This window comes from Schistosoma mansoni, assembly GCF_000237925.1.
Source record: "Schistosoma mansoni, WGS project CABG00000000 data, chromosome 1 unplaced supercontig 0010, strain Puerto Rico, whole genome shotgun sequence".
NCBI classification, from domain to species: domain Eukaryota; kingdom Metazoa; phylum Platyhelminthes; class Trematoda; order Strigeidida; family Schistosomatidae; genus Schistosoma; species Schistosoma mansoni.
The window spans coordinates 835,173-848,775 of NW_017385987.1; the positions used below are offsets into that span (position 1 = coordinate 835,173).

The window sequence follows — 13,603 nt, forward strand, 5'->3', positions numbered from 1 at the left end:
ATATTAACATTTAGATTATGGGAATCAATTATCCATTGAATATAATATACAATCAGTGTTTTAAACGAGTGAATGCATCATAAAAAAACAGTTATGGTGTACATCAGTTGAAATAATTATATATGTATGTGTGTATGAAGTTTTTATGTGTAAATCAGGTAACATAAGTTTTTGTTATCATTCATTATTTAGTTTACATTTTAAACTACAGTAATTAATACGTTTCTCACGCTCTTTTTAAAATAAAAATAAAAAAAACAAAAGTAAAATAAAAATGATAAGCCTCCTTAATGCCGGAAGTTTGAAAATATCCATCTAGAATGGAAAAAAGAAGAATTTTACCATAAAATCAAAGAATAAAAACAGTTTATTAATATGTAATTAAATTTTTTTCCGAAAAAAAGCTGTTTGGATTTAAAATATTATATTGTAATGTTAGTAAATAACTCCACCTGTAGCTCCTCCGGGGGCTACTGCCGGTCCCAAGCCCGGATAAAGAAGGAGGGTTGGGCATCAAGTTAGCGACCCCATCCCATAGAAAACCAACTCGCTGAAAAACGCGAACCAGAAAAAATTATTCAAACCATTTAAACTCTGCCCTGGGAGTTTAAGGAATAATTATGACGTTGTATGAGAAAAGGAACTATTAGACAAATAATGAAAGGCGCTCAAAATATACAAATACGTTTCACGAAGAATCTGGTTGGCTTGAAATAAACTGGACAGTCATAAGCGTTCTACTCATCTCTATTAAAGGAATATTGTGGTGTGGTCTACTTATATCCATATAAGTAGTATATGGTGTGGGTCAGACATAGAATGTATTTTGGCAGAAGACCGATGAGGAAAGAACTGAAATGAAACGCAAACGTCTGGAAAATGCATGAGCAATGGAATAAGAGAAGAAACAGTGAAGATTGAAACAATTGGTTGTTAATTTGCAAATTGACTGTTCATTGTTTGGTAATCAGAATTTATTGAGATAGTCTGTAATCTTTGCTTAAATACATTCGATTGTCCCCAACCAGTGTTTTGTTCACTACAATATCAGTAGAGACTAGTTGTCTAATTTGTTTGTATCAATCAATCAATGCAGTCACAAAATAAACTAAATTCATAATAAAAAAAATAAACAGCTGTTTGTTGTCTATGCTAGGTTCCGATTGCTTAGAATTAAACGGGTTACAAGGTAGATACTATTGACATCATAATGAAAGTTTACAAAATTATTTGATTGAAAGGAACTTAATAGAATTGATATGATGCTAAAATATTTTCCAAGTATTTTATCATAAATGTTCTATAAATATTTTGGATTTAATCTTTTAAATACCCTTAACATATTCTATTGACTTATAATTTAAAGTACTAAATGGCTGTATTCAACATTTATTTTAGTTCAATATTTATAAGTGAACTATGGTATACTTTCGAATATTTATTCTTATATCAATAGAATGATAGAAAGACAGTGTCAAATGACCTCAAGGTACATGTAAACATAGATCATGATATTTATAGGTGGTTGACGGTGAAATACAGTTTAGGTTATTAATAGCAAGTGTTAATTTTATTGATCAAGAATTCTGTTTTATGAAAAAGGTTCTTAATGTTGAGTGTATTTCTGCCCCATTGTGGGACTCCTCAGCAGTGCGCATCCACGATCCCGCCTCGCGAGATTCGAATCCAGGACCTATCAGTTTCACGCGCGAGCGCTTAACTACTAAAATTCTTAAATAGGAATAATAAATATTTGTAAAATCTCAGAGAATGAATTTGTACTACAAATTCATTCTCTGAGATTTTACAAATACAAATTCATTCTCTGAGATTTTACAAATATTTATTATTCCTATTTAATGTCTTACATCAACTCGGCACTCAAATACTGTGAAACTATTCGCTCTAATTTAGACGAGAGTTCTTATACTAGAATTCTTTTTTATAAAAAAGTTCCTAATGTTGAGTGTATTTCTGTTTCATATTAAACATGATTCGTTATTTAAACTTTTATTAATGAAATGTTTTCATAAGGTTGTATAGTTGCTAAAGAAAAGAGCTTATAAAATCCTCAGTTAACTGAAGACAATATCTCATCGTATTAATCCATATATACTGAAGTATCCTTATCCATCTGTCAGTTATGTGATTTTAGGTTGTAAACCACTAACTCTACAGTCCAGTTTAGTTTAAGTTTAAATTAAATAAATATTACAGTAGCTATGATTCTACTTATATAATCCTATCATAATTTCATGTTAACTTAAAATGTATTGATTAAAAGCCAAACTGAAAGAACAAATGGACAATAGCATATAATAGAATTTTATTTAACGACTTATTGTTAACATAGTAAGATAATAAAAAGATAGATCAGTGAAGAGATACAAGCATTTGTCAATCATTTCATTTAACTGTCTACTTTTTATACTACTTCTAGTACTATTAATCTTGTTAATATCAATTTTCAATGTTTAATCAAGATTTTTTGTTAATAAATCTAAATCAATGGAGAATAAGATGTTTTTACTGTTCTAGGTTTTCTATGTAAATGTATCTCCTATCGTTGGTTAAATTGACATATAAATAATCTTTTCACTTATAAACGTAATGAATACATTTCCCAAGGTAAAAACAGTCTACTATGTCATATAAAATGACATTATTATTTTCAGTTTCTTTTATATTACACTCAAGAAGTTGGTGTACGCCAATGTATTCATAAGAACAAAATGATCACTGACATGAATCTCAACCAAATAATTGGAAATCTATTAAGCCGAGAAGTTGAATACTTTCATTACAGTCTTAAGGTTCTTGTTAGCTTCATATTTATGTAAGCAGATTTCTAAAAAACTATGATTAATTGAATTCATTTTGTTTTGTTTGTTTGAATCTTCCCATTGATGTTTAGGGCTGCAATTGGTAACGTGATGGCATTTGGAGTGAATGGTACTAGGTTCGAGTCTCGGTGGGAACGTTAACACTGGGATGCGTGTACATCCAGCTGATGAGTACCGTATAGTACGAAACGTGCGTCCTGGATTCTACTGCTAACCATCATCTATCTTTGCTTATGATGAATTAAACTGCAAAAACAAATACATGTTAATATCAGGTGAATGGCTTAATTGAGAAATAACCTATACTTGGGTTTCATGTTAGTTGGCATTCGTCAGTAGGACATAGCTACGATCTCCAGGGAAATAACAAGTCTTCTCTCATATGATCCAGTGTCCAAATATGTAAGTATATGTATCTTTGCAGATGGTGAAACAAGAATTTTTTTTATCAATTAATACTTAGTAGTAATTATTGCCTAAGTAATATTATTTAGGAGAGAATAGGAATTCTGAGGACATGTAGATTACTTCTTTCATATTTTTAGCGTCATATGAATTAAGTGTAATGTCTTAAATAGTTTCAGATAATACTTATCAACTATCACAGATTTTTCCATAGATGTAAAAGATTAAAGCCTCAAATAATGCGTCTGCTTATTTACAATGGATTCAAAGAGTTGACTGAATACATCCACACTCCTATTGGAAAACTTAACACTCAAAATCACCAACAACTAAATCGTTAAGTAACAAACTAACCAATTCAAGTCATTGTATTCTATGTGATATACTCTTTAAGTTGTTTTGTTCTATTTAAGACAGCCACTTAATCTACAAGATATAAACACTTCAAAAGTATTTTTATATGAATTTAAGTTAGAGTGATATGGAATATCAAGTGTATTTGTGAAATACAAATGAAATTTATTTTGTACCTTGAGCTTATAACTGTATACTATGTAAAGGAATGGAACGCAATACACCTTTTATTTATAAGTATAAAACATTTTAATATCCTAACTGATGTGTATCTGAAATTTCGGAAAAAACTGTGTCAGCATTTTCTATCTAATTGTGTCACTGGTGGTTTGTTCGAAAATCTAACACTATAAATGTTACTGAATATTTTTACTTAATATTACTACTGTTCACAGATTGAACTATTGTGACTTTCTAACTGGTTATCAGGGTTTAATAAATTCGCAGCTCGTGAACTCTGGACGAAATCTGTGGTTGAAAACTCTACAAAAACCTTAACATCAAGGTTAATCTAATCATGTTGATCAACTGATATTTATATTAATACTAGCAACCTTAAAAATCTAAGGACTTTGAGAGACCGCTAATGTCAGTTAAATTTTAGTCAATGTGTAGCTTAAACAAAGTCAGTCAATTTTCAGTTTTTCCAGAATTTTTAGCAACATTTATAGATATACAACAAAATACAACCAAAGTTCTTAAAATTTCTCAGCTGTATAAATACTCTCATAATAGATTTACAGTTGTCCATAGTTATTTCAAAACCCATCCTACTTTCTTTCATAGTTTCTAACTCAACATTTGTTTGAAAAACTTTGCGTAAATAGAGTAACAACTCATAACACGGCTACAGATTACCGTCCATTTAAAAGTCATAAATCATATTTTAAATAATTTATGGGGGTTTTTATACTCCCTTGGCATAGAAGCGTCAATTTTTAACTAATATAAAAACAGGTGCTATGAAAGAACAATCGAAAATGCCAAGTAAAAATGATCTGGAAAAAAAATATATTTGGTTTCTATTTTATTTACAAACAAAATGTCTACTCTGTTTGGCAATTAAAGTATGCCGAATATAGATCAATTTCAGTAATATTTTCAACTCCAGCCATTGGTTTCCACCGAGTTTACTCATTTTACAGTTTTTAGTATTTTATTTTAAAATCAAGGTATGCTTCAGTGATTAACTTGCTGTATTCAGTAAGTATTGTCTTTTTTGTTTTGTATAACTTATGAAGAAATCATTTCTTTAAACTTTATTAGTCAGATATATTTTGAGTGAAATATCAGTACCTTTGACTAAGTAGGTATGAAACGTAAGAAGATTTGCACAAAATTAGCTGCAACTTCTCAAATTTACCATAGAGTCTTAAATTTTACTTCATACGTACAATGAGTTAGTTAGATTTCAATAGACTTTCATAAGGCAAATCTGTTTTGCGATACCTATCTTATTTTTTTCTATATAACCTGTGACAATTCAGTATTAAATATTTTTCCGTTTTTAATAATAAGGTAAAAACTCATTGTAGGATCTAGTTAGAGTCTGCATTTCAAAACAATTTGCCTTGATAATACCTTCCCCAAATACAATTTAACTAAAGTTGCCATGAATAAACTGATAATCTGAAATCTTTGAGTAAGTTTTCATTCTGTCAAATGGCGATTAATTCAACTGAGTACGACATAATGATTGCCCACTTACCGTGATCCCTTTTGGATGATTCTTATAAATTCTAAAAAATACAATCATTTATTTGAATAAACTAAAGTATTTTGACGATTCTGAAAACTTTAGTGATGATAAAATCACTTTTGATAGTTGACCTAGCTATTTACTAAAGACATTTAATACTTTTCATCCAGGGCTTCGGTTGGCTAAAGACAGTCAAGTAAATGTAGACAGTATCTTATTTAGCTATTACATTAGTTGCAAATGCATTGAAGTCTATTTTGAAAGCGGAAGATTTGCTTTGAACGATCTAATTTTATTTTTGTTTAGAAATCAGTGTCAGTAAACGATTAAGATGTTGGTTAAATTTATGCTCTTGGAAAAATGTAGATTCGAGTTGCGAGAGGATGTATTATCCGGACAACTATATATGAGCTTAAATCGATGTTTCGGTCATTACATACACAATTGTTTGTCCGAGATTCTCTTATTGAAGAATATGCCTAAATAATGTGTTGAAATATTATTTCAAATAAATAAATTTTGCCTATTCAAATTGATAAAAAGAACTATTTGTATGAAACTTAATTTAATTGGGTGATACCAAACGTACTACTACAGTTATCGTAATAATGGAATAAACAATGTTACGGATTAGTCATATTTAAATTCTGTTATAACAATAGGACTTTGCTTTTTATTCTATGGAAATTTATGATGATTTATGTTAATTTAACAGTCCTAGCCCGCGGATTTATTAAATTGTTTGATTGTAGGATATCCTTCTAAATGAATTAATATACTGAAAATTACTTTATTCATCAAGGGAGAGTATTTCAATATGAGAGGTAGGTGAACTTTAATACAACTGGACTATTCATGCTCACCGATTATCTAAATGTAGTATTATCATATTTTCACTTAAATTAGAGCTTTCTGTTTTCTTACATACTTCACAAATTAAGTTTTCACTACACTGTATTTATGTTTTCTTAAAAAGAGGCATTTTCTTATTCAGTCGATCAAGTTTAAATTTAATGAAAATGTATCGGCAGATAACTGATAGATTATCTAGGTAAAGGTAAACGGTCAGTGACTAGAATAACTTTTGATTTAAGCATTAACAAAGTGTAAATAAATTAAGGCTTTTAATTTATTCTCGGTAGGCGCGAAATTTACTAAGCTCTCGTCTCCAAAAACTACGCAATTTATCAATATGACAACCAACGTTTCTTACAGTTTATCAGAAAAGCATAGACAAATAATTTGTTTTAGTAAGGAACGTAACGTAATAACTATTTTTAGTAACATATCGGTTATTTCACAGTTTTTCAGTTTATTTGTCTATCGTTGTTAAAGTTTGTTAGAATTTGCTTCATAATGTAAATATTTTTATATTTACATTCTATAAAATAACTAGTAACAACGCCTCTTCATTACTAACACAAAATCTATCAAAGTTTTAGTTCACTGTCTTTATAATACTTTATTCGAATTTAGGCGAAGCAAGTCCCCAAAGATGAAAAATGTTTTCTGTAAATCACGATCATTTACTTATAAGCAATATTTCCAATCTATTGGTAGACATTTTGCTGTTTTAAAACTTCATTTAATGGATAGAAACTAACGGTCACATCGATAAGGTTTCATAACTTTATTTGTATTTATTATTATTTTTGCGCAATTTCATTAACCTTACAAGCCAAACTAGTAAACTTAGTGAAAAAGGAGGGTAGAATAAATTCCACCATCAAAATTTATAAGTTACCTTAAAAATGATCATCGTTCTACTTTCCTGAGTTGATATCCCTAAAACCCTTTGATTACAATGCATTAGCACATTTGAATGGTGATTGTTTGGTTTCGTGAGATAAAAATATCCAAGTATTAAAATATTTAAGATTAAACAATTCAACACTAATGATTATGGACAAAGGCTGGTAGTAGGATCTCGGATGTGTTTCGTCCCATTTGAGACTCATCAACTGGATATACTTGTATTCTAGTGTTGATGTACACTCCGGGATTCGAATTCACTACTGTTCACCTCAAACCTCATCATGCTATCAGCTTAGCTACTAAGTCCCGATGGCCATTGTTTTGTGAAATGGGGACAGTTTTAATTCATATATATCGGTTATTTGGAGCTTACTATTGATGTTAAAGGCTGTAATTGACCAGTATCTAATTAATTACAGTTCTCAACATCAATAAGATTTCAAATTATCAATAGAAATAAATGATCATTGTGATTTGATAAGTTAATCTATTTTAAACCAGATATAAGGGAATGAATGATTTTTTTTTCTCAAGTGACTGGTCAAGTTATATATTTTGATTCTTCCCTGAACAAATTATTTGACTTTTAGATAGAAAAAAAGAAGCAACGACAAATATTTGTGTACATATATTACTAATTAAAAAAAAGAAAAATTCATGATTTCATTAAATGATCATATGGAATAAGATTTAAAAGATAAATTCACACACAAACATACAAATTACATTGACATATTTAAAGGAAAAACAAAACAACCATATTACACAGTCCTACAACAGATTTACTTGTGAAAAAGTATATTTTTATTACTATTATCGTTTCAAACATAATTAAATTGTTTTTTTTTAAAGAAAACATGCATAGAAAAAAAGAAGAATAAGTATTTTCATAGTTGAGATCATGAGTCAATCGAAGCTAAACCACCATGGAAAACCTGGAAGCACTGAACGGCCATTTCGTCCCATTGTGGGACTCTCAGCAGTATGCATCCACGATCCTGCCTCCTGAGATTCGAACCCAGGACTGATCAGTCACGCACGTGAGCGCTTAACCTCTAGACCACTGAGCCGGCCGGCATTCAACGGTGTTAATGCCTAACTTCAACCGATTTACGAAATTGAGCGACACATTCGAATCTTGTGAGGCGGGATCGTGGGTGCACGTTACTGAGGAGTCCCACAATAGAACGAAACGGCCATCCAGTGCTTTCAGGTTTCCCATGGTGGTCTAGCTTCAATTGATTCATGATCTCAACTATAGAAATACTGAGATCTCCCCAAAACTCTCTCTGATAAGAAGACTTCGTAACAAAAAAAATTGATTAATAATTTACCAACAGTTTTATCATGAAAAAAGCATGTTAATATAATCAAAGGATTAAACATTCAAATAAAACGAAATGAAATATATATATATATCATATATAATCCATTTCTAATCAATATAAATAAAAAATATACACATAAAAAATAAGACAAAAAAATTTAGGAAAAACAAACATTTTTGATCAATAGAGAAAGAAAGAAAAAAAAAGAAAAACATGAGAGGAAAAGATTTATGATCATCAATAATTGATTACTTTATTAATATATTTCAAAGTATAATCTATATATATTTTGAATTCTGTTGTGTTCATTGTATAAGATTTAATAAAATATAAACAAAAAAAGCCAGCTGTTTTTCATTTGTACATAAATATATATATATATATATATGTACGGTGTGGGTTCATCTATTTATGACCAAGTCTTATTTGTTTATTTATTTTTTTTTTAGTTTTTTCATTTTGTTTATTTTTTTTCTTCAAATAAGTTTATAAATGACTAAATGTTCACAATTCAATATTCAATTTAAATAAACAAAACATTAATAAGTTATTATTATTATTATTTTATAGATTCATTAACAGATTTTATGTAAAATTTTTATATTCACCAAAAAAAAAAACAATAAAACTTTAAATAATAAATAAAAGCATAGAATTCGTATATTATTTAATTTATACAAAAGAAAATGTATATCATAATCAGATTATTTATGAAATTCAAATTACTTAAAACATCAAAAAAAAAGTGAAATAAACATTAGGATTTTAATGTTCTCATGGATACTGATACAAAGTCAATTATATATTTGTAAAATGTATTCAAATGACGTAATGTACTTGAAGAAATATTACAAGATTTCATCTTATTTGAGCTGGTTATTTTAAATTTATTTTTTCAAACTGATAGCTTGAAGTTAATATTTCAATGGATTGAAACTTTGAGCTACACATGGTTTGTTTACAGGTAAATATTCGAAAAAAACTTGCAGGCAGACTATGTAGTTAATAATCTGGAAAAAAGGAAAAAGAAAATGAATTTCGATTTATTCCTTAATATTGAGAGGAGATTACGATATGTTTAAGAGTTCTGAAATAAAATACAATAACTTTGCCAATACTCCATAGTTTTAATTGATTCTTCATCTGACGTTAGTACATAATGAAAACTAGCTTCAAATTATTACGAAATAATTTCCAGAAAGTTCAGTAAAATTCATAGATGATTCAGTGGAACTAAATGCACAAAATGACATAAAACGGATTAAACAACCTACTTGCATATTAAACAACTGAAAGAATCAAATATAGTTATTTGCTTTTTAGATTATTTATCTGATTTAAATACACATGTCCCTCGAATCGTTACATGTAAATCCATTATGTTTAATTTAAAATTCATGTTTGCGTAAGAAATTTTCACTTATGAAAAAGTCAATTTACAAGATAATAAAATGTAGTATAAAATCTTAAAAATGTAGCATGTTCGTGGATATAGGCTTTAAATAAAATTAAACCTCATATCCGGTTGTTTCGTTGATTCCTGTGATTGAACTGTAAGGTTTTTAGAAATCTTAGGCATTATCTTGTTTTTAGACATTTAGATATGCATGTCCATATATATATATATATATTAAACTGACGTTTGTTGCACTTAAAAATCAATACATTACACAACATTATTTAACGCCATTTTGTCGAGCTGTTAGGGGTGATTAAATTCTATCTGTCGAGCTAACAATGTTCATATAATCAAGTTATATGTCAATGTGAAGCAACAATTATAAATATTAGGTACTTATAGGTGATTAATAAGATACTTACCTCTATTCAATCACTTAAGTTTTCGCCAATTTTCTTTTTTAACTCTTAACCAAAACTCACGTATATGTACCGGAAATATTATAAATAAAGTATGATGTAATATTACATATATAAAATCCCACTATCCACTTTATAAAATTATGTAATTTTAAGAAGTAGTTGTTATGATACTTTTCAAAATACAAAAAAGTATCTTTTGAATGATGTTGTACACTAAGTACAAGATGTATTGTGACAATATTTTATAAATCAAATGCCTTAGTTTATTATTTTTTATAAAAATGCAATTCCGCTTTATAACAATACATAGAAACCTATCAAATTGAATCACTTACTAGGTATTCCACCTAAAATTATTAAGAAATATGTATAGGGTTTAACAGAGAGCTTGATTTTGTACATCCGAGTAACTGAAATTCTTTTTTTCAAACATATCAGATAAGAAAATGTCATTGAAACATCATATTTTAATATTTCAGGGAATTAAACATTTATCAAGGTAGAATGACAACTTACTTTAGAAATTTCTACAAGAATAATGATTACGTAGTTTATTGTAAACTACCGGAAGTCAAAAAATCCTTTAACCTGACCTCCTCAGTGAATCAAATTTTTTCTTAAACAATCTTGTTAGTTTTATTTATTATTTACAATATACATAGTGATAGCGTGTTTTAAAAAGATGTTTTCACTGTTTCTTACTTATTATTACCTGGAAAAAATGGAAATGAGTCGAAACCTTAACGGGATTTGTGAAGTGCACTTTTGAAATAACAAGGAGATGGTACCTCTTATGAGAACCAACTACAGGCTTCGTTTTACAAACAGTATTTGCTAACCGGTAAAAAAGATGGCTAAACAGTAAAAAAATCTTTCTTATCTATCCAAATGTTATTGCTAAATATGTTTACCATCATGCATGTTCAAACATAGAAATATCATCAATTTATACAAACAAACTATTATCAGTGAAATCTATATGTTGCTTTTTCTGGGATACTCCGGATATGAAAAATGGGTGGAACCTGAATAAAATAACTTATTTTCCTTTACTTTGAAAGTAAAATAAACGATGAACCACTAGATTAGAGCCAACAGATTGTTAAAAACTGCTGGGAAAACTGTATAAACTGCATAATTTCAAATAGTTGGTCCTAAAAAATGCAGCCATGCTTGATTTAAACGAGTTACATTCAAAGTGGCTTTTTTTGTAATCTCAACAGGGTTGTAGTGCCCTCTACAAGGATCCATTGCTAGACCAGTATTATTAATAGCTAAAAGTTGTGATTATTAAAAGGTTAAATACGTTTAAACCTTTAAAAAAAATAAAATATAAGATGAATAGGATATGAATTTTGAAATATCTAAGAACAAAGATAATTGTTTTATATACGTCCAAAATTATAACATTTAAAACATACTCATGTCAATAAATTCATTGCCTTAATCCTTTGCTTTGTAGTGTAGAAGGTAGGGTTAAAACAGTGGTTGCCATAGAAGTGGTTTCAGTTCCTGTTCCACCACCAGAACTATCTTCATCACTTTCTTCACTCTCACTAGGAGCTTCTAAACCAGAATGTAAAGTTAATTGAATAGCTCTTGTTAAACTGACAGCTGGATAATAAATCCCACTTGGTAAATTAGTAAACGCAATTGGACCATGTGGTTGATCATTTAAATAATAAGATAAACTGCCTCTATTACAATCAAATCGAATACCAACTACACTACCAGCATGTATTCCACCATCAGTTCGTTCAAAATGTTCTCCATTATGTAAAAACCAACTTCGTTTATAATCAAAATAAATTGACCAACTTTTCATATCAAGACCTAAAGTTGTAGAGAAGAGAAATATAAAACAAATATTTAGATTGATTCTTTTTGTTTTAATCAATTTAATTTACATTATATACTGATAATAAAATAAAACGTTTTCAATATGTTATATTGCATCAAAATGATTGTGTTGTAACATTTAATTTTTGTTTACAATTAAAGTAAATGGAAATTTGTCAGTTGGATTTATATTTAACAAGATTAATGCAACATATTTAAATTCATATTACAAAGTGAATTAACACACCTTGATATTACAGTAAGATTTTTAGTATACTACTAACAGATCAATCAATAAGTTGGATTTGATTTGTTCCCAAACTTTCCCTGATTTATATTTAGGATGACGAGTTTATAAAACAACTTACATTCTTTTTTTACTTCATTCAAACATCAATTAATCGGTGGATAATTCAAATTATGTGTTTGGTTGGTTTTGCTTTCCTCATAGATCACTTCACAAACTGATGGGATTTTATTTTTATCATTGTGGATAATATGTCGTTTTCACTCAACAATATTTTTGTAGTTGAAATCGTGAATCAATTGAAGCTAGACCACCATGGAAAACTAGGAAGCACTGGACGGTCGTTTCTTCCTATTAAACGGCTTCTCAGCAGTGCGCATCCACGATTCCGCCTCGCGAGATTCGAACCCAGGACCTATTATTCTCGCGCGAGCGCTTAACCACTAGACCACTGAGCCGGCATCGAACAATATTTTACAAAATGAATAGAAGAGAATGCTGAGTAAGCTTATCTTGAATCTGAAGAATTCTTACTAGAGAAAATTATTGCAGATGTAATAAATCATCTACTCAAGTAGTATTTTCATCCTGCGTATAAAAACAGATATGTATAGCTTGTCACGTTATTCGACAGTTGAAAACTATATTAAATTTTCAAATGGTGAATATTCTTAGTTGACAATAAACCTAAATTGTCATGTAGTTATTTGTTACATCATCTTCGTTTTCATAGTCAATTATTATCTATAAGAACTTTCGTCTAAATTGGAGCGAACAGTTTCACAGTATTTGGGAGCCAAGTTGATGTAAGACATTAAATAGAAAGATTATATTTGTAAAATCTTAGCGAATGAGAAGTGTATTTTATAAGGTGAAATTTTAATAAAATCATCTAGTAATAAACAATCAACTTAATTTTCACTTGTAATCACACCTGCCAGTAAGGAATTCGCATCAAAGAATATTATGAGTTTGCGTAATCTAATCTGTTTATTCTTTTTTAAGAATTACATCAAGTTTATGATGATGTCTTAATAATAGACACCTATAGTTAACTACTGAGTAAAAATTGTTTAACAATCCAGAATAGAAGTTTCCATTACAAGAAAGTCATTCTTCATAATAAGAGTATTCTGAATAATAATTTTGAAAGAAAAAATGACTGAGAAGAAATTTTTATAGAACTATTGTTTTTATATTTAGTATTGGAATCTTAGATCTTCGTTTTATTGATTTTGCAACTTGTCAGTTGAATGTACGTACATCCTAGTGTTAATACTCATCCCAGGACTAGAACCCAGTACATTCCACT

The 13,603-nt window shown here is 28.9% G+C and overlaps 1 protein-coding gene and 1 non-coding gene across 2 annotated transcripts in view; both read right to left on the bottom strand.

Annotated features, from left to right (window-relative positions):
• Positions 1 to 8,053: 8,053 nt before the first annotated feature.
• Positions 8,054 to 8,132, bottom strand: Smp_tRNA_01492_Pseudo_???.1.1. Its single transcript has one exon. It is a non-coding gene (tRNA).
• A 3,508-nt stretch (positions 8,133 to 11,640) lies between these two features.
• Positions 11,641 to 13,603, bottom strand: part of Smp_175720 (tripartite motif protein trim9, putative) — a gene marked incomplete at both ends in the record, with an annotated part of 44,081 nt that continues 42,118 nt past the window's right edge. The window contains one exon of the mRNA XM_018791950.1: positions 11,641 to 12,038. Within this exon, the coding sequence (XP_018644859.1) occupies positions 11,641 to 12,038 (398 nt within the window). The remainder of the gene's footprint in view (positions 12,039 to 13,603) is intronic.